Below are 26,703 nucleotides of genomic sequence, written 5' to 3'. Positions count from 1 at the left end.
CAGCACTAACTATACCTTGGCTCGGTTCCAAGCTCTTTAAATATGTACACTGAAAGTAGTATGAACCACAGTCCATTACAGGTTAGACAGGATATAATATGATTATTATTATTATCATATTATTGCGTGGCCACGGGATACTGTGTTGCTTACAGTTACTATGGTTACAGATGTTGTGACACAGTGGTACTCTGCAGAGCAGCAAAAGATTTCATCTGGATTCATTCATTTTCACTCGAATCCAGGCAACATGACGGCGGGTGTCTGTACCTGACTGACATGATCATAATAATAATGAAAAGGGAAAATAGTGACCCATTATTTACCAGGTTTGATTAACATTAATTGAATGGCTAAAGGGGAGAGAGGGCATGTTACAAAGCCTAACAAAAAGTATGATGATACGCTTTAGAAAATGTAAAGTAAATCTGGATTTTTAAATATATATATATATGTTATTGCAGTACTATTTCATTCTTACACATTATAACGTAGGCTATAACCATTCTTTTTCTAAGGCCTCAAGCTTATATCTACAGCAGCACTATCTCAAAATGTATTTAAGGATTTCCATGTACGTATCAGGGGCATGTGTGAGTCATCAGCAGTGCCACTCATCATCCTGTGACATCCATTACCACTGGCACTGAGAAGTCTTGTTTTGCACACAAAAACTGTCTCTTCATTCTTAATTCAATTTGTTACCCTGAGAGTCCACATTTTAGTTTACTGCCATCCAAGCAAATATAGAACAGTTGCCTATAGTACACTGGTTAATAAAGTCCCATGTCTTAGCTGCATGTAAAACATTTTAAAATCCTAAAATACTTCCTAACATTCAGTCAATATCTCAATATCAAATGTTTTATGTCCTCAGAGCTGCTTAATAAATCCTTCACCTGTCTACTTTTCTACTAAGACACACAGTTTGCACAGAGTCCAAATATTAAGAAAGTTTAAAAAAAAGACTCTCCATTCTTGTTAATATCAAGTAAAATAAAACTTAATTCACCAAAGCAGACACAAAACCTAAAGAAAAAATACACCAAAGGTTGTGTCGCCTCACAAGAGGGTTCTGGGTCTGAATTCTGTTTGAACGTGGGACCTTTCTGTGTGGAGTTTATGCAGTATGTTCTTTTCGTGCCTGCGTGTCTTTTTTCTGGGTCCATAGATATGCAATTTGGTGTTAGGTTAATTAGGTGACTTTAAATTGCCACTAGGTTGTGAGTGTGTGTGTCAATGCCGTGAGAGTGTATCCTGCCTTTTGACTGGCTCCAGCCCACTGTTACCCCGAATTGGACTGAGAAGTATAAAGAACGGGTGGATAAACATGCCAAAACAAAACAAATAATCCAAATGTGATCCATTGTAACCAATACTTTTGTATAAAAGAAATATTTATTTACAGTTGGAGGTTGAAACACTTCTTGACTGTTGCAGTCTTTAATCCATCTCCTGAGAGGAAACATTTTGTAACTACAAAAATAAAATGAAAAATGTCTTCTACAGCCATGATGTGTTTGTTGTGTGAACTGCTCAAGTGCTCCAGACCTGGGAATATGAATTTTCAGTTCAGTATGCCTTTAAGGTTGACTGTGGCACTGGAACAAAGCGTGGCACTGGAACAAAGTGAATGAATGAACAGAGCTTGGGTTTAGAAGGCTAGTTTCTTCATGAGGAGGTAAACCCTGGAGTCCACCTCAAAGCCGTGAAGGTTGTTGGCATCTCCCTGCAGCCTCATAAGGAGGCCACCATAAGACACATAGGCAGATCTGAAAGAAGGAGGACATCCATGCAACTGGATTAAAACTTGGAAATGGCAGATTACAATGTTTTCATTGCAACGATTTTCAACAAATGTTGCAACTGTGCTGTTAAACTGCTATGCTAGTGTTTTTGTCCACCCCATTTATACCACCGAGGCTAGGCTAAATAAACACTCTTCTGTATGATGCAACAAAAATGTAGAACTAACTACACTCTATAATGATTACAGATATGACTCAAACAGTCCGAACAAAAGCATAAAGTGAGGATTTATTGCAGGACTGTGTTATTTCTAGCTAAGTGCACCTGAAAAGCTGCCAACTGACTATATGTGTAACATTACTCACAGACGTGTAGCTGCTTCTGTAGAAGTCTCATCGCCTTCAATCTTGTAAACCTTCCCATACATGACATAATCAAACTGGTCTGCTCTGGAAATTCAAACAAAATGAAACAAAAACACAAATTTAACCCTGCAAAAAAATACTGCATATCTGCAATCCTCACAGGACAGTCACACTAAATATGTAAACCCCAAATGGAATTAAGTCTTTTAGTAAACATGTCACCAAACAGCATGGTTGGAAATATTACATTCATAAATACATGATAATGTTCTACCTAGACGGCCGGTCATCCTGGGGGTTATACTCTCCGTCATCGGGTGTTCCATCCTCATATAATGTGTTGGCAATAACCAGTCTGAACTTATCACCTTAATGAAATGGACAGATTACGTTTTTATTACATTACTGAAAAAAGCAATAATTTAACGGCTTTCAATCTTTAACTTCATCTAAACAAATATACACAAGAATATAAAAAAATACTTTCTTACCAAGATCAACTGGATAAATCTGAATGTTCACATCCAAGATGAGGTCCATCTTGAAAGATTCACTTTCACAATGTAAACGAGACACTGTAACAAATAATCAATCATGATTGATGAAGAACAGTCATTGAAAATCAAACAAGGTATTTGATACAATAACTGAATATGAAGGAAATTTAATATTTAATGTAAGTGAAATAAACATAGGCTCTGTGAGCCTGGTTAAGGAGTAAGCAGGTATAGATAATAGAGGGATGGATGGATGAAATAAACATAACTCAATATCAATGTCAGACAATATGGAGAACTGAAGCTGCAATAATTAATGAGCAAGCAATATTCTGATTTATTTAGCAGTGTGTACTTGGACACCTGAGAAAAATAAGTGCAATATTCATTAGTTTTTTACCACGGTTTCAGTTTCTAGCAAAGATAAACTGGACTGACAGATTTTTAAGACATGAGATGCTTCATGGTTGATTAGCTGTAGAAATCCTTAGTAGTAGAAACCAAAAACCTTCAAAATACACAGGCATTTGGGTGTTGGCTGGTGTTATAATTTCTCACATTTTCCAGCTCTTATAAAAAACAAAAACTCACAAACCTCTGTCAAACTTCTTGCCATCTGGATCGATGTCTTTTACATCAAAGATATCCTCAAAAAGAATTCCAGCCATGACTGTTCAACACTGTGAACACAGAACAGAAAAATGTTTGTTTATGAAGTCAAATGAAACTGACATACCTATATAGCTTTCCATTTCAATGACGAGTGCTTATCTTGTGAACAGAAAGTATAACTTTACAATCAAGATGTCTGCAGGATTCATTAACACTGTAATAAATCCCTGTCATATTTATATTAGTATACCACAACAAGAAATCCAAAAAGTAGTTAATAGATTTAATTACTCACAGCATTGCAAAAACACTACGCTACACAGCAAATAAATCATAGACCTGCAGTATGCTGGCAACTTTAACAATATAAACAGAGAAACATAATCCTGTAATTACAGATTTTATGTCTACAAGTGCATTTTGTAGTGGTTTATACAACTACTTATTATTGTACAACCTGTAACCTGTATCACTTACATTAAACAGAATGTTGAGGTTAAGACTATAATCAGCAGAATAAAAGGATAGTTTGACTTATCACTGAATCTTTTGGATCATTCTGTCAAAAATATCATACAGGTGAATCTATATTAAAACAGCTGACTAACGTTACCTGACCTGACTTATCACAACCTTGATTTAGTTTCTTAAACTTTATTACAATTCGTCAGAAATAGTGCAGTCAGTACAGTTCAACTTGTTTTTGAACTGGATTTAAAATGAAAGTCGAAATCACCTTTATACATTTAACCACAGGCTGCTAAACACTATTACTCGAAGATAATCTAACAGTGTTACTGTGTGACATCACCGAGTTAACGTTAAGTTTTGTCCAAAAAGTTAACAAATATTGCAAATTAAGGGGTGTTCTAATGAAGGTTAGCTGTTAGCTTTAGCATGTCAGTCACACAATCCCCACAAGCTCACCTTAAATAAGCTGAAGTTCTTAATGTTATGTTATGTTCTGCACACACTGACGTCTCTATTGCTCAGTTTTCTGCGTGGTAGTGTGTGTTGAAAGTATGCGCTGAATCCAGATGTCTTATTCAAGCAACGTTTCATTCATCAGCTACAGGAATCACACTACCGCGCAGGAACAATGTGCCAGACCTTTGACACACAAAGTGCTTCCGGTTGACAATACGGAACAAATAACACAGACCATGTTATGAGGAAATGCTATTATCTAACTTACGCCTAGCAACAGTTACTAACTAACTATTCATTTCACACAATTGCCTCTCACTAGTAGAACCTAACGAGATGCCTTCACAAATTATAGCTGAATTTCTACGAAGCGTTTACAATGTTATCGTTAATTGCGACATTTTCCCCTACTTTCCGTCATGTACTTCCGAACCATTTGGTTGCTAGGTGTTTTAGCGTCATATGTGTTTACGGTTGCTAGCTAACGACTAGCTAATGATTAGCTAGCTTAGTGTAGCTCTAAGTCAGACACATAAGCCTCGCCGAAAATGGATGACAAAAGTTTTAATTGTGGATGAATGCGTTAAAAGCTGTATGAGACTATATTTACCCAGTGAGTGATGTGTGTATAAGGTGAGGATCATGCCCCCTTTAGTCTCGTTGATGTTGTCGCTTAGCGTCTTTGCTTGCACTGGCTGCTGGAGATCATGATGAAGTCAAAAAGCAGAGACGAAATCAGACTTCTATGGTCTGTGCTGTGTTTAGTTAGCTAAGTGCCAGAATAAATATGTGTTTAAGGAATATTGCTATTAAATTATAAAACCTTGCGATCACGAAACTGTTTGTTATCATCAGGTTATATGCGTAATGTTTCTAACTAGCTATACCTTCCAGTATTAATGTTACCATGAACTCTTCTGCTCTTACAGGCTCTGCAGTATGCTCGATGAAATTCACACTACTAGTTAACGTAATTTAATGAGAACGGACTTCTTTGTTGTCGGTCTGTATTTTAAAGGTTTGGGGCACTCACATGAGTTCCAGGGAGGCAGCCAAGATGGGCGACATCTTGGCAACTGAAGCCGATCTTCTTGGAATTATAAAAGAGGTAACAAAAAAAAAAAAAAAAATCAGTTTTTACAACTCAAGCAAAAAACACAAACCTCCGTGTTATAGCATGGTATTTATAAAGACCAGAGTTGTGCAGCTCGTGTAATAACAGCTCCATTCTGCACTGATTCATCTTGTTGTGTGTCTTTTGTAGTACCTTACATTTGAGGAATTTGAAGAGACTGTGCACAGTTTCGAAAAGGAGTGCAAAAGCAAAGGCAAGCTAATTTCCAAGCCTCAAGGAAATACTCTTAGAGACTCAAAGACTCATGTCATTCAGGTAAACCATACAGTTCTTAGAATTTGTTTTTCCTCCAGATGGGTTGATCATTTGCAAAGGGGGTAGCTAGGAATGGGTAATGGATTTTTATAGTCAGCTCTTTTAAAAAAAGGTTATCTGTTATTGACTGTCACATTATCACTGAGACATGTAAATAATAAACAGTGAACTGTCCCTGTTCGTAGATGATAACTTTCCAGTCCTTTCCCCCCCCTAACCCTCTTTTATTAATTTAATTTTTTTTTAATTTTTTATTTCTAGGAAGACCTTTTTAGGTCTTTTGATGATGGAGACTACAAGGTGTTCTTTGAACTATGGACAGAGAATATTCCCTCTGAGGTAAAAACCAAAGAGGCAGAGGCCCAGAGCTTGGAGTTCTACCTTCACATCCATTTCACCATCTATCCACTGAGGAGGCATCCAAGTAGACAGGTATGTACCTCAAAGTTAAACTTCTGCAATTTTTAGGTTATTTGCAAACAAAATCCAACTGTGTGTGCCCTATAGTTGAAGATCAGCAAGTGCTATTTTTCAAGATGTCCACTAAGCTGTGCTACAGGCCATTTTCTCATTGATCTGTCTATAAAGTCATTGCACTATACGAACCATTATTTCAAACTTGAGCATTATAGTGTTTACTGTGTAGGTGAGTGTAGTTGAAGTTTATATACTGTGGATATGCATTTATTTAAAAAAAACAGCACCTTTTTTAGTTTGGTTGCTGTTAGAAGGCCAAGAGGAGGAGCCAATTAATTGAAGACAATGTGTTTATGCAACGGAACAGTGTTTTCAAATACGTCGTAGGCAAAACTGACATTGCAAACAAAATTGAATATTGAATATTGAATTGACAAGTTAATTGGAAAACCTGATCTGTCTGCAGGATCGAACTGAGTTTGAGGAGAGGATTTCCCACTTCAAGCAGTACCTGGAGACCCGAGGAGCAACACTGAGCCAGACCACAGAGTTTCTGCCTTACTATGCCTTGCCTTTTGTTCCTAACCCTTCTGTCCATCCCTCCTTTAAAGGTCTTTTTCAGGTGCCCAGCTAACTATGGAATATTTTCAAGTTGGCTGTTGTCAACTAGTTACATTACATACGCAATATTATTTCCCAGTGCCACATTTAGAATGAACATATTTTCATACCGACATAATTTATGTAAATTTAGGATTCTTGGGTACCACAATTGAAGGATAAGCTGGAGCAGTTTCTGTCAGTGACACTGAAGCTTTCCAACAGTCCAAGGCTGCTCAGTTTGTATGTATCCTTTATCATGGTACGCTCATATTTCCTAGCTGAAAACAGATGGGTAATTTTCTGTAATTGTTTCACAAGCAAGTGATTATATAATATAGGTCTTTGCTGTTATGACAAAAACTTTCATTATAGCTAAGTAAAAATGTTCAATTCAACCTTTTACACTGCTAGTGAAATGGGTCCTTGGCAGCAGAATCCTACTAAACAACCCATGGTTATCTCTCTAAAACAGCACCTCATAACTGTCATGGAGTTGGCTTACATAGCTGCACAATATTTAGTGAAGGTTCTGTGTAGACACATCAAAGAACACAAGTGTCACAGGACTTAGAAATTTAGCACAGGCCAAGCAGAGGGTAGTTTCCATTTATTCTTCTAATTAAGCTGCAATTTCAAATCTCCAGCCTCTTTGTAAGTGACCAAAGGATCCATTAAAAGTCGGACTGTTGCCCAGTCCTGGTTGTTTCATATCCTGCAACCAACCAATATCTGGTTTGCATTTATAAGTCCATAAATGTTTGAGTATGGCAGAATCTAATTAGACACTAACACACCCGAACCCATTCAAAGTAAAAGGGCAAATGAAGGACAACAAGAATTGTTGCTTTTACTGGAAAACCAGTGGATCAACTTTCATCCTAGCATGTTCACAAAACTAAACCCTATGCCTACTGGCTGACAATCAATACAGATTGTCAGCAACTATATCTCAATGGCTGACCAAAGAAAATCTGTACTACGTGTACATATAAAATAAGAATGAGGTTATTAAACATACATTGTGCAAACATGTGAACAGGTAGCTGACAACATCATCATGAAAATTAACTGTTGGTTGGTTGGACACCCCCGCAAACATTCAGTTCAGTTGAGCTAGTGTGTATTCTTTAACAGACTTCATGCAGAAGGAAGGTGGAAGGAGTACAAAAGGTAAATGTCCCTCTAAAATAATCTGGCTTTTGCAGTGTATTGAAAATGTTACATTTATCCCGCTATCATATTATAATTATCATGTCAAAAATAACAAAAACTGCTAGAGGTCTGCTAGCTGGCAATATCAAAGATTATCAGTGATTTACAGTATCTTCAGGTTGTTATTACATAATTAAAGCTTGTGCCAGAAATGGCATGAGTCACATTGTTACACATTTTATCTTACACACTTAATCTAAATTAGTAGTATCATTCATATGACTATTTTGTAGTAAAGCTTCCTGTAAGTAGGTGACAGGCCTTGGTAATTCAAAGGAACAGAAGCAATTCCGGAAACCCTATCAGTGTTGCAGTAGGTTGCAGAGATTGATAAAGATTAATAATTAGTAAAATCATCTAAAGATAAACCGAACATCTGAAAAAAACAGACTTACAGTCTTCATGTTTTTAATAAGATAATATTATCAGAATTAATTTGCATAGTTCATTATATACAGAGAATGTCAATCATGATTTGAATTTAGTTTATTTCTTTATGTCTGTTTTTGGCAACCTTTGTCTGTGGCTGCATAGAGGCCATGCAGCAGCTACAGCTCCAACTGGTTGAATCAGACCGGCGCATTGTCAGCTACATACGGAAGTTCAACAAGCTGCAGGTCGACTACCACAACCTAATAGGAATCACTGCTGAACTGGTCGACTCGTTGGAGGCCACCGTCAGTGGGAAAATGGTAAGTCAGCTTCACTGTGGTCCAACAAACACACATTCTAACATTGAAGCTACAGCCCCCAACTACATAAATACACAGAAAGACTAACACTAATGTGCTAATGAATGATACACAGAAACACAGGACAGACACACAATGGCTTTAATTTGATTATTTTCCCCATATACACTATGCAAATTAAACACCTTTTATACATATGTATTTTTAAAACCTAGCAAAAGTCTTTTGTTATTTAGTCACATAACTGTTAAACAGGAGCACAAGAATTAAAACATTGCTCTTTTCCATATATCCACACACACTATCTTTAAGGTCAAGGGGTGTGCTCTGTTTTTGCAGATCTCCCCTGAGTACCTACAGAGTGTATGTGTTCGCCTGTTCAGCAACCAGATGAGGCAAAGCGTGGTGCAGAGCACTGACTTCACCAGACCTGGCACTGTGAGTGAGACCACAGTCTTCTTCTTTCTTCTTCTTCTTCTTTTCCCTTCAAACTTCACTGGTAGAGGAACAACAAAATACAAGACCTCGAGACAAGATGATTCCAATAAAAGCATGTAAGAAGTCACATTCTTACACCTAAATACTAGTAGAGAAAAGTAGGGTACGTCTCTCGTAAAGTGTCACACCGGCAGCCTGCACATTGTGTAGTCACTTTTAAGCCATGTAATAGTACTGCATATTGCATTCTGGACAAAAGTAACTGTAGTGCGATAAAACACACTTCAAATGAAGACTTAGAAGGTTAATTTGGCTTAAAAAATCTGAAGTTTATCAACAGCTTTAGAAAAGTACCTTTAAATATAATGTGACTGTCACACACAAACACATCACCCTTACTGCTGGCAGCCTTCATTGTGGTGTTGAACTCTGGCATGTGAAATTTGGTTTCTTTCTGTTTTGAACTGAACAACTTCTTTCTATATTTGTGCTTGTGATGCTTTTGTCTACAAAGGGATATTACTCTCTGAGTCCCTATGATGATGGCTATGTAAGTTTTATGTTTTCATCTTTACTTCCTGTCATCGCACAGATCCTCATCTCTCATTTTGCTTGTGCCTCGCCGTGTCTTCTCCATCTCCTCCTTTCCTTGACTTTATGTCTGCCTTCCCTACTTTTACTAAAGTTATACACTTCTTGGCCCTGTCTCTGTATCCTGGTTGTATTCCCTGCCATTTTGCTACTAGATTGCCTTACACTAAAATATTAGTTCTTTCTCTCAGCTCTCCATATAGGGTTAACATTCCAGTTTTAGTTTTCATTCCATTACCATTAATTTAATGGTACAGTTTTTGAAAATATTTAGACAGACAGTGTGACAGGACAAGAATAAGCAGCACAAGGTGCTTTGATGTGTGTCTCACACACTCAGGTTATCAAACAGGCCTGGTTAATTACAGTTATTTGAAAAGGTGTAACCAGAACGCTTTATATAATTGTAATAGTTTTTAAGGCCATTAATAACACACACACAGGTTGAACATGCAATGTAACATGTAAATATAAATACAAGTATGTTAATTTATTTATTTATCTTCCTTGGAACATCAGGTCAATCCTTTAACTGGTGATGGGGAAAAAGTAAATAAGTAAATAAAGAAAATAAGAAAAATAAATAGCCACAGCATTTGTAGCTAATATTAATTTGTCACTAGAGCCAGCAAGGGCTAGCGGACCATGGTCAACCTTTAGCAGTAGCTGAGAGCTCAGTCAGGAAAGCATTCGTACCACTTATCGCAACATTACGCCATAATCGATCATTATTATCAGATTCTTTATGCCTTCATAAAATTAAGATGGCTCTTACAGATTTTTCTGTATTACTCTGCTATGGCTTACCTTGCCACAGGGGTAAAACCTAGATAAGACCAGAGCTGTCTACTTAGACAATGACATCAACAATAAGAATGACTTTCAGTTGTCCCCACAACCATAAAGGAGTAAATAGTGAGAAGAAATGAGAAGACACTCTAAAGAGGGGATGATACTAGTTGACGTGGTCAGCACTGTTGCCTCGCAGCAAGAAGGTTCTTGGTTCGAAATGTGGCAGGGGCCTTTCTATGTGGAGTTTACATGTTCTCTACATGCGTGCGTGAGTTTTCTCTGGGTACTCCAGTTTCCTCCCACAGTCCAAAAACATGTATGTCAGGTTGATTGGTGACTCTAAATTGCCCATAGGAGTGAGTGTGAGTGTGTGTGGTTGTTTGTCTCTATGTGGCCCTGTGATGGACTGGTGACCTGTGTCCAGGGTGTACCCCTGCCTTTCACCCAAAGAGAACTGGGACAGACTCCAGCAGATCCCTGTGACCCTAATTAAGAATAAGCAGGTATAGATAATGGATGAATAAATGAATTATTGAATTGTCAGAGATTTCAGGTCAAGCTTTTGCTTTGTGTAAGAGGTAAAATCTGAGAACAAATATAACCCTAGAATCAAAGTTTTAATTAATAATTAAAGTAATAAAATTACAATGTTGGCTATTGTAATTTGGTCCCACTTTTTATGTATTCAGCATAGGTTTATGGTTTTTCTGTTGTCAGGTGGCAGTAAAAACTGGTATATGTGTGATAATCCTTTATTGGATGCTATTCTTAATCAGGCCTGAGGACCCAGGGGCCCCATTGTTAGCTGGTCTTGAGCCTCCCTTCAGGGAAGCAGAAATGTTGAGAAAGCAAGAATGTTGTGAAATAACCACGGTAGCGGTGTTCTTCCATTTCCCTATTACATACTGCACATCGAAGCAAAAAAGCAGCCAGATCACCTGATACCACAGGCAATACAGATCACTCCCCTGACCTTATACTGCTGTTGTCATGGATCTTGATTTGCATTTCAATTTCAGATCTCAAACTCCCAGTAGTAAAAAATAACTAACTAAATAAATAAATAAGCCAATAACTATCCTTCGCACACACACACACACACACACACCACAATGCTCTACTTCTACTTTACTCCATAGCACGTATATGCACGCCTTCCGTACAAGTGAATTGAGGTGTGACAAATGAAGGGATGGCGGTTTCACACTAACCCGTACTCTATGGTACTCCTCACTGACTGCATGGGCGATGTTGTCTCACAGTACTATACTGTATGCCCAAGGATTCAGCATGTAATCACAAGCATGATGTATGCATGTCCTAAAAACATGTTTTTAGTCACTAGCTTCCTTAATTGTTTTAGCTGAGTTACTAATAGGTAAGTAGACTATTCAAATAATAAGAACATTTACAAGGATTAGTTTGAACATTTGCATGGGTTATGTTTTCCACATTAAGAATGTAGTTCGAAATAGTCAAATACTAAAATACACTCTACTCCTTGTCTTCTGTATTGATTTTGGTCTTACTTGCAGGCCTCCTCAATGCTACGAGCATCAATTGCACCACAGTGAGTGTTACTTCTGAAGACGTTTTCTGCTAATTGTGCGGTTTATTAAACACCTTGATAAAACATGGCTGTTGACATTGTTTATTAATCTCCAGGAGATCCAAGGAGGTGCCAATGCTCCCCTCATTGGACTATGAGAAGCTAAAGAAAGACCTGGTTGAAGGGTCAGACAGACTCAGGTCCCTGCTGCTTCAGGCACTGCGCTGGGTGAGTATTTATATGATTATTGATACATATTATATATGTTATTTAGAAGATCCTATGCTACATTGCTTATTTTGAGTTGTAGAGCATTAAAGAGAGAAGAGCACCATTCTTTCAGTTTTCATGTTTAATCTTTTAGTCTTCATTGTTGGGCCTGTTTCTTACTTTTTTAGAGACTGACCCGTTCATTTCCTGGTGAACAGAGAGACACAGTGCTTCAGGCCTACATCAGCAATGATCTGCTGGAACGCTATAGCACTAAAAAGGTGTGGTCTCAATGTTTATCTTATTCATGCTGTGTTGTTCATATTGTTAATTGCAATGACTTTAAGGCGATACCAAAGCAGAGACTTCCCAGCATAGTCTTTTTTATAGAATGAAAATGGAGTAACTGCCAAACCTACAGACAATCGCTTTACAAACAATACAATGATCCTCACCTTACAGCTATGCTCTTTGTCTATGCATTTACTATGGTGTTCCAAGCCATTTACTGCAGAGAAACACAATGAGAGTGGTAGGGTGTCAATTTCTTGTAATCACACCTCAAACATAAATGTTCTGTGTTTGACAATGAAGCGAAGTGACCTTTCTTAGTGCACTGATCAGCTTGAGGCTCAACGGTGGTTCTAACAACATACAAACATACATGTAGATATTGTGCCCATTCAGTTTGATCAGTTCAGCATTGTAAAGCTGTGTTCCCTTGCCAACTTTACTTTGGAACACGAATGTGAAAAAATTGTTTTCCTTGCAAATTAATATTATACTGCCTTTTGTAAAAAAAAGTGAGAATAGGAAAAATGCTTAATTCAAAGGCTCATATATGTATATTTATTCCTGTATAAAGTGATCTGTGTTGTGCTGGTGTCGCAGTCCGAAGCAATAGTAAGACAATCTCTCTGTTAGCACTAAAGTACCCCATATTTTGTACTCTCATAGAGAACCGTGCTTCATTTAATGAGGTCAAAGAACGATATTGTCCGCCAATACGTGGCTCGTCTCATCAATGCATTCGCATCCCTTGCAGAGGGTAAGTGCTTAGCTTCCATTAGATTTGGTTAAACATTATTTCTTTGCATGATGAGTCATTGCCTAACTGGATACATTCAGAGACATATAGATTCATTGAAGACCTAAGTGGCTTTTATCATATCATAAAAATCGCTAATGATTTGCTACAGCAGCGTGCCAGGAACTATGGAGGGGATTGTGTATGGAAGGAGACAGTATTGTTAAAGACAAATATCGTTTTGCTGACACAGACAGATTGCTATTGTGCTGTTAGTGATTCTTATAAGAATACCTTGTAAGACAGTAATTATTTAACTCTTATTATTTTCAACAGTAAGGAAAAGTTTAAGTTTAAGTAATTTGGAACAGTAAGTAATTCAGCATGTCTGGTCAGAACAAGCCTGAACTGGAAGAGGGAAGCAGCTAATTGAGTTTCTCAAAGGTCTGAGGAACTCAAATACTCAGACCAGATGCAACGTGACATTATTAAGTTATAAACACATCAAAACTAAATGTCTTATCACTAAATTCTAGGGGTTAATATTGTATAACCATTTTCGTGTGTTTTACCCATCTCTGGTGAGTCTAGTCTGCATTCAGGGTTTTTTTTTAAGAAAAAGTCTGGTTTTGTTTTCATGAGTCTTGTAACTGAAATGAATTGGTAAATTTCTGTTTTTTACATTGTTTGATTGGTTTAAAATGTCATTAGGTCATTAGGTCATTGCTTTACCTTTTTAATGTTAATGCCATGTTGTGTTATGATCACAGGTCGGGTTTACCTCTCCCAGATCCCCATTCTTCTGAAGCTTTTGACAGAGGCTCTTAGGAAGGAGGACAGAGACTCCTTGACAAGAGAGAATGTGTTAGTGGCATTGCAGAAACTCAGCCTCAGGTACATTTAAAACAGCCATTTTTATTATATTTATAAACCCTTGCTTATCCACCTTTTTTAGAGCAGCCAGCCATCACCTCCAAAAAAAAAACAAAACAAATCCACCTTCTGTGGAGTTTTTTTTGTGTACACATTGGGGAAACTACAGTACTAGTCAAAACTGTAGGCACAATTTCCCATTCAGTAGAGCAGGAGAGTGTGCCCACACTTTTGACAGGTACAAATATTTGCATTTTCCTGCATGTCATGGTTTTTATGTAAAAAAAAAAAAAGAAATATGCCTTAAAAATTGGGATTTCTCATTATGTTGTCATGTAGATGTTTCACATAATTTTATTATGTTTGCCTAGGAGGAGTCAACAGACAGCAATGATAGCAGATGATCTGATTGGCTGGCTAGTCGATGAGCTGCAGGACTCGGACTGCCTGAGTGACTACGTTTTGGAGTATTCTGCAGCTCTGCTAATGAATCTGTGTCTGCGAACGAAAGGTACAGTAAAGGCATGGTACAGGTATATACAGAACCCAGACACATTTTAATTTTCAGTTGTAGGAATACCCCAACACCTTGGACATGTTTTATTGTCCTACAGCATTGAATCAGAGTACATTTTACATTTTCGAAGGTCTAAACCCCCTCCTTATTCGGCCAACATCTGTGGTGTGGACATTGAAGTGGTGCCGGGCTGCAAATATCTAGGGATACACCTTGACGATAAGTTAGACTGGTCTAACTGTTGTATAGTTAGACCTAACTGTTGTATAGCACCGCTGTTAGACACAGCGGTACTATATAAAAAAGGCCAACGACAACTTTTACTCTTAAGGCGATTTAGGTCCTTTGACGTCTGCAAGAAGATGCTGCACATGTTTTACCAAACTATGGTAGCAAGTCTGCTGTTTTATGCTACAGTATGCTGGGAAGGCAGCATGAAGCAGAACGATGCAAGGTGGCTGAACAAACTGGTGCAAAAAGCCTGTTTACTGACTTGAATGAGGCTGGACTCCCTGGAGGATGTGGTGGAGAGATGCACACAGAAAAGGATCGAGGCCTTCCTGGAATACACTGACCATCCCCTTCACAACATCCTGATGTATCAGAGAATCAGCTGAAAGATTCACCTCACTGCACTGCAGGACTGACCGATACCTTCATTTCCACTGCCATCAGGCTCTACAACACCTTAGCCAATGGCAGATGACTACTGACTACTCTCTCTACTGACTGACTGATTCACTACAAGACTACCTGAATTTTCCTTTGGGGATGAATAAAGTTTATCTTATCTTATTTAACTTGGTTTTGTTGACACTGTTCTACTCCTCCTCCATAAAACCTCAAAGTATCATTTTTTACATTTTGTTTTTTGTACAGATTAAACAAATAAGATATATAGTGTTAATTAGTAACCTTTAAAGGCAGTGTTGGAGAGAGCCTGTTTCCTTTTGTTTACAGTTTTTTTGGGGCTAGGCTAAGCTAATATCAACTGGCTAATATTTGGTATACATGAGAGAATGCATATTTCGCAAAATTCCTTTGGATAAGTTGCACATCTTTTGTCTAACATACTCTTCCAAAATGATTTTGAACTGAGTGGAAGCAAGGTAAAATGTCCTTCAGTATTGGGATAGCCCTGCGACATTATAGCAAGAGTTTCATGAATTTGAACTAAGAAAAATATGGAGGAAACTGAGCCTTTTAATAGCGAATGATGGCAACACAAACTAATTTTATCTTTAAGCCATACTGGCTCTCTATCAAAATTTGTTCCTTTTAGATGAACCTTTTACAGCTTCTTCTGAACACAACGCTTGTCAATGCACACTCACTTATTTTCTCTGCCATCAGAGCTAGAGGGTATTATTTACGTCAACCCCTTTACTGCACGCAAACCACAGACAAAGATATGCTCTGTTTGTTTTCTCAATGCTTCAGTTCTTTGCTCCATTTTTTACAGTTTGATGAGCAGAAAAGAGTTTTGGATTACTGTACTGAAACGTCTGTGTCTGTGTCTGTGTCTCTGTGTCTCTATATGTTGTCTTTCTACAGGAAAAAGGAAGTGTGCAGAGAACGCCAAGCATGTACTAAAGGTTCTAACTGACCTCCTTGGACATGAGAACCATGAGGTGATACAGACATCCTTAAATACTTTCACATATATGTTGCACACCCAATGTAATGCAACTGGCACATGCTCACATATGCACACAACAACGAATGCAGAGAATTAATGTTAATATAGGAAACAGTAGTACAGCACAGAATATTTATTTTTTTATAAAAGGAGGAAATAAAACTTACAGCAAAGGAAGTTGACAAAATAGGCTATAAAAAAAAAATACTGACATAAAATACTGACATTCATTTATTTCTATAAAAAGTTGTTAACAACTACTGTGGTCTATTACTTTTTATCTTTATAGCTAGTGCTATGGTATTCTGTAGATCTATGTTAGCATCTACATCGATTGTATTGTACAAACATTCTCTTTGTGTCCACATTTCATAGTTGCTGCAAGTCCAAACAAGCTGTTACCATGTGGCCTGAGAGCATAGAAACAGAGGTTGTGTGTCTGTTTGTGTCTGTGTCATTCTTCTTTCCTCAGATTCGACCATATGTGAATGGAGCCCTGTATAGTATCCTGTCTATTCCCTCTGTGAGACAGGAAGCCAAAGAGATGGTGAGATAGCAATAATGTCTTCACCTGCTTAGGGGAAACAGACAAAGTTTGTGTTTTGCTCTTCATTTGTCTTCCAACATGTCACCGCACAGCCGGTGTTTGGAAGGGAAACAACACATCATACGTTCACAGTCATATTGTGAGAAAGAGAACTCAGATACCAGTGAGCCAGTGGGCTATATTTGTGTCAGGGTTTCATAATGACTCAAAATGAAATGTTATTCTCCTTTATTCAGTGAAATATGAATCTGCATGGATGAGAATGGGTTCCTCTTGTTCAACAAATACTTACATAAGCAGATGACTCAGACATTACGATTTTATTGAAGGCCCAGTCAGCACAGTTAAAATAAATTCAAATTAACTTTCTTGCATGGTTTAGAATTAGCACAGGAAAAAACCCTTGCATTTCTCTTGCTGCTGTGAAGTTATGTGCATACACTTGTGTGACACATGTTTTTCTTACATTTAGAGTGTAGAGGAGATTCTCCACTGCTACAGAAAAGAAGCGAGCCCAGACCTCAATAGACAAATTGAGTTTATCGTTAAACAGCTGAATTCAGGTTAGTTTCATCATATTTACTGAAATAATAAATGTATTATGATTTATAGTTGGGTATGTATACTGTATGTACTGACTTTGTATGCACATATTTTGGTAGTCAAAACAGTATAGTATTTGATTACTGGCTACTTTTGTTTTTTGGAAAATATACTCACTTGTTCAATCCTTGGGATGTTACTGTTTTGCACTCAGATGAGGAAGAGGGGCTCGAATCAGATGATGAAGAAGAAGAGGATGACAATGATGTAAGTCCTTCTTTTGACCCATTAGATGTTGATAAGGTGATACTTTTCATTCTTGTACTATATGTGCATCTTTAAATCAAGTCTAGACAGCCATAGGAATATACTGTATTATTGTAGTATTAAAATAACATATCAACAGACCAAAGAAAGAGAAGAGGAGACAAAAAATGAGATTGTAATCACAGCATGGCACAAATATTAGGTCTCTCCCACATATGTTTTAGTGTGTGTGTGTGTGTGTATGTGTGTACGGGGGGGTGATGGGGCTGGCAGATTGGATTCTGTTGGAAAGTTGGTTATCAAGATAAGGTATATATTTATAAGTTAAAACATGAATGGATGGAATTGTTTCTCAGGTGTGTGTCTGTGAGTATGTGTCCCCCCTAGTCCACCTTATTATCACATAGGAATTGCTGAAGTGCAAGTCCCCTTATTCCTTTGCCTGTGAACATCATCACAGCTGTCTAACACTTGAGGATGGGAGGCCTCTCAAAGCTCTGCCTTTTTCATGATATGATTGCTTGCTGTCACTAAAACAGGGAGTTAAACATTGACAACTACTGACACTCCACTCCAATGTCCCCCAACACATAGACAACGTAATCATTATCTGATTTGCTATTATTATCTTGTGACAGGAAGATTTAATGGAGGCTGACCTTGACAAAGAGGAAGTTCTCCAGCCGCAGCCCAGAGAATTGTCTGGGGAGAGTCTCCTCACAACTGAGTACCTGGGAGTAAGACACTATACACTCACCATGCACATAGTAACAAAACGTGTTGATGGCAGCATAAAGACCTAGTTGAAAATGCTGAAGCTAAATGACATAAGACATGAGCGAAGCTGTAATTGTAACTGTAACATTGTAACGGGGGGGGGGGGGGGGGGGGGGGGGGGGCACACTAAGGGGACATTAGACACTGTTTGAGCCTCTCGGGGATTGCAAGATTTTGTGTCATTGTGCTGCAAGATTTTGTGTCATTGTGCTGCTAAATGCCTGGCATGGTGGATATCATCAACAGATGGTTAAAGAAGAGAAAGCATATATTTCTGTCCCCAGGGACAAGCAAATATGGTTATTTTTTTAATTATGTAATGGAAGCAATATTGTCCCTAAAACAGAATTAACATTATACATAATTTACAGACAATTTAATTTACAGACACAGATGGCTATATCCCCAAACTGGATATCAGAACATGTCCTTCTCAGAGTTGGTCTTGTGATGCTGATTTACAGTCAACTCTCTTTCTGTTCATTACATCACGACAGTCTGTCTCTCTGCTCTTTACAAGTGGCTACAGGTTCACAACAGTTTTGTAAAAAATACAAAACATGGATGAATCTGCTATTAATGTTGTGTGTGTGCCTGTGTAGATCATGACCAACATGGCAAAAGTGAAGCGGAAGTCTACCCATCTGCCCCAAACAGGTGTTGATGAGCCTTTACAACGGCCAGTCACGCCAAGTTCTCACCATAATGCGAACACAGTGTAAGTTGAACACACAAGCCCCCCTATCCTCAGTGTCTGCGAGTTCAATTTTTTGGTCGAGATCACTATAGGTCACAATAGTCACAATAGTACACGTCAATGGTAAAAGAAAGTGTTATTTATAAGTAAGGGAAATGACAGCAGTGGGTTCCTACACTTGATGTCACCCCAAAGATAATAGAAACATCAACTCACAACAAGTAATTGATAAACTGAAAGTATAACTTCCTAACTAAAAGCTAAAAGGTAAAGCTGGTAATGCTATTTATAAGATCTGGCATTCTATAAAAAAAAAAAAGTATATCACCTCCTAGTAAGAAAATCTTAATGCAAACACCTACAAAATCCTGAAGTGTGTTGTTTGTTTGTGTGTGTGTGTGTTTGTGTGTGTGTGTGTGTGTGTGTCGTGTAGTGGTTATCGAGTCGGGAGTCAAGGAGGTGAGGGAGATAGCCTGCCTCCTTCCCAATACAACTCTCGGCCTCCTACACGTTCTGGGAGTCGTCCCAGCACTGCTGACTCCTTTCGTCACAGCATCGGTGGGTAGATCTGTGATTTTATGCATTAGCTATGTCATGTCTCAGTGAGTAATATTTTGTGAACATTTGGTCAAACTAACAATTCACAATATACTGAATCTTTGACCAAATTTCCAGAATACTGTAGCTGCCCATCAGATGTTTGCTGTTAGATTATTCATACTTAATACACTTTATGTGTATTGAAATTCAGCTGCATATTTGTGGGACAGTTTCATTTCCCTTCCACCTGCTTCTCTTTATTTGGTTTATCCTCGATTTATTTGATGTGATGCCCAGCGTCCACCATGAACGCAATGCACTTCCAGGCAAGGAGACTACAAGACTCCAAATGCATCATTTTGGCTTTCCGTTAAAGAAATATTAGAGTGACATAAAGTTGCACAATGTTTTTGTTAGTGACAATAAGCAGCACACAATATACAGCATACAATAAGCAGCACTACTGTTGTATTATTTTATTGAAGCTGTGGATATAGGTTAAATTTGAAAGCCGGATGCAGACAGACACAAATTCACAATTAGTGTAATGAAGCACTAATAACATTTCCTTCCTTTCTGTCCCACACACACTCAGACTCAGAGTGTGGACAGTTGTGCCAGGAGTCAGAGTTGGACAGGCCATATGAAGGGCGAGCCACAAAAGGACATTCAGAGGAGGAGCACAATGGAGACTCTGCAAGGTAAACTGGCAAACAAGGAGACTGCACACACGCACACACACACACACACACACGTACAGCCTGTGTATGTTAATATCAGAAACATCAACAGTGTCTTGAAGAGCTCCTTCTACACACTGACTGTCATCTCAAAACTAATGAATTCACGCAGGCTGAGCTTAAAAAACACAAGATAAAAAAAAGAAAAGAGTATAACATTGGAGGAGGATGCACCTAAAAAAAAAAAAACTATTTAGGTGGCCAGTTTTTTTTTTTGTTGTTTTTTTTTTTTTTTTTTTGGGTCACCCTTAACATCACATTAATCCATTTGTTTTTCTTTTTGTCATTTCCCACTGTTATGCAAGTCATTGGCTGTACAGTTTCCTCAGGTCTAAGGTGGACTTTCCAGGTCTGCTGTAGAGTATATCTGTATTGGTGTTAAGTACAGCATTTTTCTTGAAGAAAAAACTATCTATACACCATCTTCACTTCCTTCTGAGCTACGTTACCACTGTTCTGTCATTCTTGAGTAACCACGTCTTGATTTCAGTGTTACATTGGTGTATTGAAACATGTCAGTCTGAGACAATCGGGGACAAAGACCTGGCCATACTACTTACTGGGGGGAAAAACGTAATGTTACAGTCATACACACAGAGCTGTGAAATGTCACGCCCACCACTGCGACCAAGAAAAATAAATTAGGTACACTCTGGCGTGCTGCCTTCATGTTTTAGTTGGACTCATTCCCAGTCTTCAGGTGGTGTTTTTGTGTTTACCCTGGTTTTTCTCTGTTTTCACTTCCCTGTTGTGTTAATAAAATCCCGGTCCCTTGTGTTCCGCCTGCACTTGAGTTTTTGCCTGAGTGTATTCTGACAGCATTAATAAGTGAAAACGACAATTAGAAAGAAAAAAATATATATATATTGATACACAATCAAATGTATTTAATTTGAGAGAGTGGAGACAAAATCCTTATCATACACAAGTCGGTAAATTGTAGCACTAATAAATGGTAGCAGCTACCATTTATCTTCCTGTTACCATCATTCCCTGCAACTCAGCTGCGGTTTTTGTAAAACAAAATATGTGTCAATGTATTTCATTGTCTGTGAAAAGAGTCGGCAAGAGTGTTACTTCACACCGACTGATGACTTCACATTGCCAAGCTGGTCGGTGGGACTGTGACATGCGTTTAAACAAGATGTGCCCTCAAAAAGACCAATTTAATTGAACCTCCCCTGCTTCTCGTCTCCTTTAAATCCCTGAGGAGCTTGACTCCTGAGTCCCACCAACAGTAATGAGCCCCAGGAAATTGGTTAAGTTATCCCTCCCTGTATCCCCAAGAAACTTCTGTAGCCTCATTTCACATCAGTTTGGATGACAAGACTTGGTGAGAACATTTTTTTAGGACACAGTACACAGTCTTTTGGTGTTCTTGTTCGTAGAATCTTTGTAACACAGCATTTTGTTGCACACTATCAAATAAGAAGTTGTATATTTTAATTGCTTTTTTTTAACACATTTTTTAGCAAAGCTCTGCTTTCAGTTACAAGAGGTAACACCTGGCTGGAGGCCAGTCGGTCTGTATTCCATTCAGACATCAAAGACTGAAGTCTTGTGACCCTGATATTCAATCATTTGCTTACTCCGCCTGTTACATGCTTACAAGATGCATTATGATGATTCAGAAATATGCGTGCCAACTTGTAAAATCATAAAGCCTTTCTTTTTTGCAGTTGCAACACATATCAAATCTTTACGTAAAGAATCTGTGTGACCCTGCTGTTTGCTCTCCCTATTGGGTATCTTAGACATCAATAATAGTCGGGCATATTATCATCAGAAATGGAAACAATCAATGGAAACAACTGAAATGGATGCTATATCAAGCACAGTGGGCTTGTGTAATGTTGGCATTGTGCCCAAGACAGCCACGACTTCATTCTCTTATGAAACCTTTTGCGAAATGAGATTTACTACTAAGCAGCTCAACAGAAAGAGCCATCTAGCTTCACGCAAGTGAGAAATAATAGTTTAATAATAAAAATAAAGAGAATAAAAATCTTGCTTGCCAGGTACAGTCGCCATAACATAAATTACATAGATATTCTGTACCCAGTTTAATATAACTTGTCTATTTTTATCTTAAATGTTTTGCTTTTGAGATTTTGTTTTTCCGGTTGCTTTTCCTTTCGGTGTGCCATTGTGTTTATATTTATAATTGTGAGTTAGTGTAAGTATTTTTTGTTTGTTAAAATTTATTGCTGTGAATTAAACCCACCGTGTATTTCTTTCTCTTGTTTTCCTGTCAACAGTGGTGATTATGTCCCTGCATTTGTGAGCCAGCCCAGGATTCCTCGTACACCTGACACAGAAGCCAGCCAGACCAACACTCACAGAGGACGAAGCCTGGCCCTGACACCTCAGCGTTCCCAGTCAGAGCCACAGCAGAGCAGCAGGCCAGGCTCTGCCAGCTCCGCGGGAGGAGGGGGACGACAGAGTGGAAGTAAGCATATGTTAAGGAAGGGAGAGCTACACTGGCCACCAGTCAGTGTTGGCAAATATTGGTTCCAGCTAGTTACTTTATCTGCTGTGCCAGCCTTCTCTGGAAGACAACCAGATTTTAGGTTCCAGTGTTTTTCAAAACATCAAATTGGTGTCAAAACGCTCTATTCAAGGCAAATAAACACCTTTAGTAGATATAAAAACTTTTTTATAACAGTATGGGCCTTGTCCCATTTTCTATCATGCAGTTTGAACTCCACAGTCAGCAGAGGACTATATGGATAACATTGTGGATAATAGTAGAAACAGTATAAAAATATAGTTTTTTATGTTAATATTCTGAAAATATTATTTTAAAAATAAACCAAAAGAAACTGGTAAATGTTGGCTAATCTAATGCATCTAATACCTGTCAAAGCAAGGTACTTCATCTCATTAATGCAAGAGAGAGTCCTCTAATTGATTTATTACCATAAAGCAGTCATGCTCATTGATTTAAAGCTTTGCTTGCAATGACCTATCTGTAGGTAGTGAAGGGATAGCAACCTCAGCAGAAATAGTATAGTAAAATCTAATTGTGTATTATTACATCATCTAATCCTAGCCATCACCTTAAATAAAATGTCGACATGGAACAATAGCTTTGGAGCAGCTAGCAGCATACAAAATGTTTCTACCCGGCAATAACATAGTGAACATAGTGGATTTGGCTGTAAGATGACAAATCAAGTATCAGTTCCCCTCAAGCTCACGACTTAAGTTACACATAAGGATTTCAGCATGCTTAACTGGAAGTGTAACAAAATCTTTTGAATAACTGCCAGTGTTTTGCCAGTGACAGCACTCACTTATAAGGTCAGAAGAATAAAAGCGCCTAATGAATCCTTATGAGAATTTCTCACATTTTCATTCATTTTTGATTGGCTGTTGTTTTTTTTTTTTTAATTGTTTTGGCCACAGGACTATGTCAGATTTCTTTGAATGAAGGAGACCAAAAATATTAAGCTACAGCTTTTTTCTGATCATATTCAACTGAAGTTTTACAGTAAACCTGTTAAAGTGATTCAGTGTTATATTTTTGTAGATAGATAGATAGATACTTAATTCATCCCCCATGGGGGAAATTCAGTTAGCAGTACCCATATGGCTGTAGAAGTATAGTGAGGCTAAAGTCAGCTCAAGACACATTACACACATATTCTGCAAAAAGAACAATATAGCCATTCATTATTTCTATAGGACAATATTTTAAAATACATATAAAATAATATAATTTGTATAAAATAAATTGTGTTACTTTTTGTTGGCACCAGTCAGCCTAACCCAACCATGTCCCCATATTTATTTGCTGTCAACTTTAAATCTTAAACATAGAACTTGAGTCCCTGCAGGGAATATTGCCTTATTGGTTGCTCTGGTGCTCTTAGTTGGGTGATAACATCTCCTGATGCTCTTGTGCTTCTCAAATGCATTTGATGAACGATTACCTCCGGCTCTTGCACTGGGTGCCGCTACCATAATGTCCATAATAGCACCTAATGGTCACTCCAAGCCTCCACATCCTACTCTGTGTTTGTGTTGTACTTCTGAGGTCTGGCAAGTGTCATCTATTGATTCGTAAGGAAGTCACTTAATCGTTGCTCTGCTTAAAGGGTAATAAGCAGACGCAAATGACATAGCAAACACAGCCTCTGTAGGTTTTATTGGCATGTTTACCGCCAGCTCTCGCTTTTTTTTTTTTTTTTTTTTTTTCCGTAAACCATTTTTCAATTTATTTTCACTTGAATTCAGCTGCTGCTGATTGTCTAGTCTTATTATGCCTAATATTTGATGCTTGGTGGGGTCTATCAACAAAAAGGGTAACACCATCTACACAGTGAGGCAACAGCCGCTTTGAGCCCCTTTTTGGTAAATACATTCACTGATGCTCCTTTGGTTGAGGAGAGGTAGATGAGGTGTTTGTGTAGCTGACTGGGCCACCCACTCAGTCTAGCACAACACAAACAAGGAAGTAAGCCATTGCTGCCCCACTATGATGGGAGTATGGAAAAAAAACCTGTATTATCCTACCTTGTCAACACCTTGACCTTACGTGATGACACACCCCCATTATGTTGCCATGCAACTAAAGAAGGTCGAGGGAGTGCAGCAGCAGAGGAGGTGTACTTTGAGTTATACTAGAGAAGGAAGAATATAATACATTTAAAGAGTTTATTCAAACTTGCACAACTATAAAAGACTTCATAGTCAGTCTGCATACACTGGTAGTCACTGGAAATCAACACATTTTGCAAGATTCACAAATTCTGTCTGATGAACTTTTAAAAATGTAATTGAACATCAGATGCTAGTTATCATTTAGAGTTGAGTATTTTCTCAGTTTTGAAACATGTTTGGAGCAGAACGTTGTTCCAATTCATTGATAAGTTGAAATCTGCCTGTCCTGTACCTTTGCTTCTCCACAATACACCCTTCAATCACACAACCAACTCACCCCACATCCCCCTCCCATGTATCTTACTCTTCTCTCTCCATCTTCAGGCAGCCAGTCAAAGAGAAGGTGAAGAGCGAGCTGTCACCATGGAGTAGCTCTATCTTCCCGGGAGCAGCAGGCTTCCTGTAACATCATCCCCCCAGGTTGTGATTAGGGTCAGGGCAACAGAGATTTTCGTGGATCCGCAGCAAGAGGAGGAGGAGGAGGAAGGGCTGGAACAATATGAAGGATTGTGGCTCCACATTTTTTCACCCTTCGGCTTCAGCACAGACTTGTTCTGTAACATAATATGAGGTTAGACAATAATCACAACTCCCACACAACCCAGTGCACCTGTAGACTTAGTTGGCACACCTAGCGTCATGGCATAATATTTCAAATATTTGATCACCTTTCCATTTGCCCCACTGATATTGAGGATTAATCTATATTTGTAACTACAGGTAAAGGTGGAATTAAGAGTTTATTAAACCTGGTATGATGAGGGATGGAGATAGAACATTTGATAATCTTACTGTGATTATCACAAATTTGAATTAATTTAATTTTAGCACAGAAACTGCTTTTTTTTCTCTTTGGATTGTATATATATTTAAAAGGAAAAAAAAGCCTTTCCCAGAAGCTCATTTGCAAGGCTCTCATCTTTATTCTACAAATCTTATCCTAGCTATTTGCTGAATTTCATGACATACAGTACTGTATATATAGATCTTTGGCTGTGGTTTCCAGATGAATACATTTGTGCAAGCTTTACTTCTAATGTAAAACATCTCATACCAGAGTAGCTGCTTTTATTTATCTTGCTGTACAGAAATGTTTACAAGAATGACACAGGTCTTGACCTGACTTGTCAGGATAGTGCATGCTTTTAAATATTATTAAAAACACTTCAGTACTGTTAATAGACAGTACACCACCATCTGTGCAACATCTGACAAAAAACTTGAATATGTGTGAATAAATACAGCATTTTTTTTTTTGCATTGTACTATACATTTGCACTGTGTTCTAGTGTTGTGACATGTACAACTACATTTTTGCTGTAATGCATTTTGAAAGTGACTGATTTTGCTACCTTTCAGTGGTTTTAAATAAATATGTGATATGTCACGTGCTTTTTGTTTTTACTCAGTTACTGTCACAGAATGTAACTACATGTTCCGTGTATGGGATCAAGACATTGCACCCAAAACAATTCATCAACAACTCGCCAGGATGTTACTTAATAACAGATGGTCAGTCAACTTCCCCTTGATACATACATGCTGCAGGAATGATGCAGCTACTTTTGGCTTGGCATGTCCACAATGAGAGATGACATACTCTCATTGTGGACAGTACCAGTGAGCACCAGGACAATGTGAGGAAACAGGGCGCACATGACATACTGACGCACTTAAAACCAGGTGGCTGTATAACCCTGAGCTCGAGCCGCTATGTGACAGAGAGGAAGCCACTGCTCTCTATCAAAACAAAACTGGGGATAAAGATTAAGGGATGGAACCTAAACAACAAAGAGTTACTATGGCTTTTATCAAACTCCAGACTAG

General features: G+C 38.1%; 2 protein-coding genes across 4 annotated transcripts; one reads left to right on the top strand and one right to left on the bottom strand.

The window, feature by feature from the left end:
• Window positions 1–1,379: 1,379 nt before the first annotated feature.
• On the bottom strand, window positions 1,380–5,237 carry polr2h (RNA polymerase II, I and III subunit H). 2 transcript variants are annotated; one of them, XM_033325146.1, is made up of 6 exons: window positions 5,184–5,237; window positions 3,207–3,291; window positions 2,606–2,689; window positions 2,389–2,482; window positions 2,115–2,198; window positions 1,380–1,772 (listed from the first exon to the last, which is right to left on the bottom strand). In XM_033325146.1, exons 2-6 carry the CDS (start codon window positions 3,277–3,279, stop codon window positions 1,655–1,657), a joined length of 453 nt encoding a protein of 150 aa, XP_033181037.1. In that variant the 5' UTR covers window positions 3,280–3,291; window positions 5,184–5,237; the 3' UTR covers window positions 1,380–1,654. The 2 variants fall into 2 exon arrangements, with proteins under 2 accessions (XP_033181037.1, XP_026178968.1); XM_026323183.2 differs by lacking the exon at window positions 5,184–5,237 and adding an exon at window positions 4,151–4,356.
• armc9 (armadillo repeat containing 9) lies at window positions 4,391–26,263 on the top strand. Of its 2 annotated transcripts, XM_026323179.2 has the most exons (26): window positions 4,391–4,783; window positions 5,169–5,258; window positions 5,415–5,540; window positions 5,802–5,972; window positions 6,424–6,579; window positions 6,712–6,804; window positions 7,706–7,730; window positions 8,307–8,464; window positions 8,804–8,902; window positions 9,417–9,452; window positions 11,821–11,855; window positions 11,951–12,062; window positions 12,233–12,325; window positions 13,002–13,092; window positions 13,842–13,965; window positions 14,316–14,455; window positions 16,016–16,092; window positions 16,573–16,647; window positions 17,120–17,210; window positions 17,405–17,457; window positions 18,096–18,194; window positions 18,837–18,952; window positions 19,365–19,489; window positions 20,067–20,172; window positions 22,470–22,660; window positions 25,201–26,263. In XM_026323179.2, the coding sequence occupies exons 2-26, from the start codon at window positions 5,184–5,186 to the stop codon at window positions 25,221–25,223; spliced, it is 2,490 nt and encodes an 829-aa protein (XP_026178964.1). In that variant the 5' UTR covers window positions 4,391–4,783; window positions 5,169–5,183; the 3' UTR covers window positions 25,224–26,263. The 2 variants fall into 2 exon arrangements, with proteins under 2 accessions (XP_026178964.1, XP_026178965.1); XM_026323180.2 differs by lacking the exon at window positions 9,417–9,452 and having other exon boundaries at window positions 4,392–4,783.
• The last annotated feature ends 440 nt before the right edge of the window (window positions 26,264–26,703 follow it).

Source organism: Mastacembelus armatus, chromosome 4 (genome assembly GCF_900324485.2).
Source record: "Mastacembelus armatus chromosome 4, fMasArm1.2, whole genome shotgun sequence".
Classification (NCBI taxonomy): domain Eukaryota; kingdom Metazoa; phylum Chordata; class Actinopteri; order Synbranchiformes; family Mastacembelidae; genus Mastacembelus; species Mastacembelus armatus.
Note: the sequence above shows the minus strand (reverse complement) of the source record. Positions and strands in the feature narration are given on the sequence as shown.

What these genes read in the sequence shown, in the direction of transcription:
- polr2h (XM_033325146.1), bottom strand. Translation starts at nt 3,279, where the DNA reads ATGGCTGGAATTCTTTTTGAGGATATCTTTGATGTAAAAGACATCGAT. An exon ending in CAGGATGACCGGCCGTCTAG is followed by an intron (nt 2,199 to 2,388) that starts GTAGAACATTAT and finishes TTGAATTTCCAG; the next exon opens with AGCAGACCAGTTTGATTATG. An exon ending in ACAGAAGCAGCTACACGTCT is followed by an intron (nt 1,773 to 2,114) that starts GTGAGTAATGTT and finishes TCCTTCTTTCAG; the next exon opens with ATCTGCCTATGTGTCTTATG.
- armc9 (XM_026323179.2), top strand. Translation starts at nt 5,184, where the DNA reads ATGAGTTCCAGGGAGGCAGCCAAGATGGGCGACATCTTGGCAACTGAA. An exon ending in CCTTTAAAGGTCTTTTTCAG is followed by an intron (nt 6,580 to 6,711) that starts GTGCCCAGCTAA and finishes ATGTAAATTTAG; the next exon opens with GATTCTTGGGTACCACAATT. An exon ending in AGGGGGACGACAGAGTGGAA is followed by an intron (nt 22,661 to 25,200) that starts GTAAGCATATGT and finishes CTCCATCTTCAG; the next exon opens with GCAGCCAGTCAAAGAGAAGG.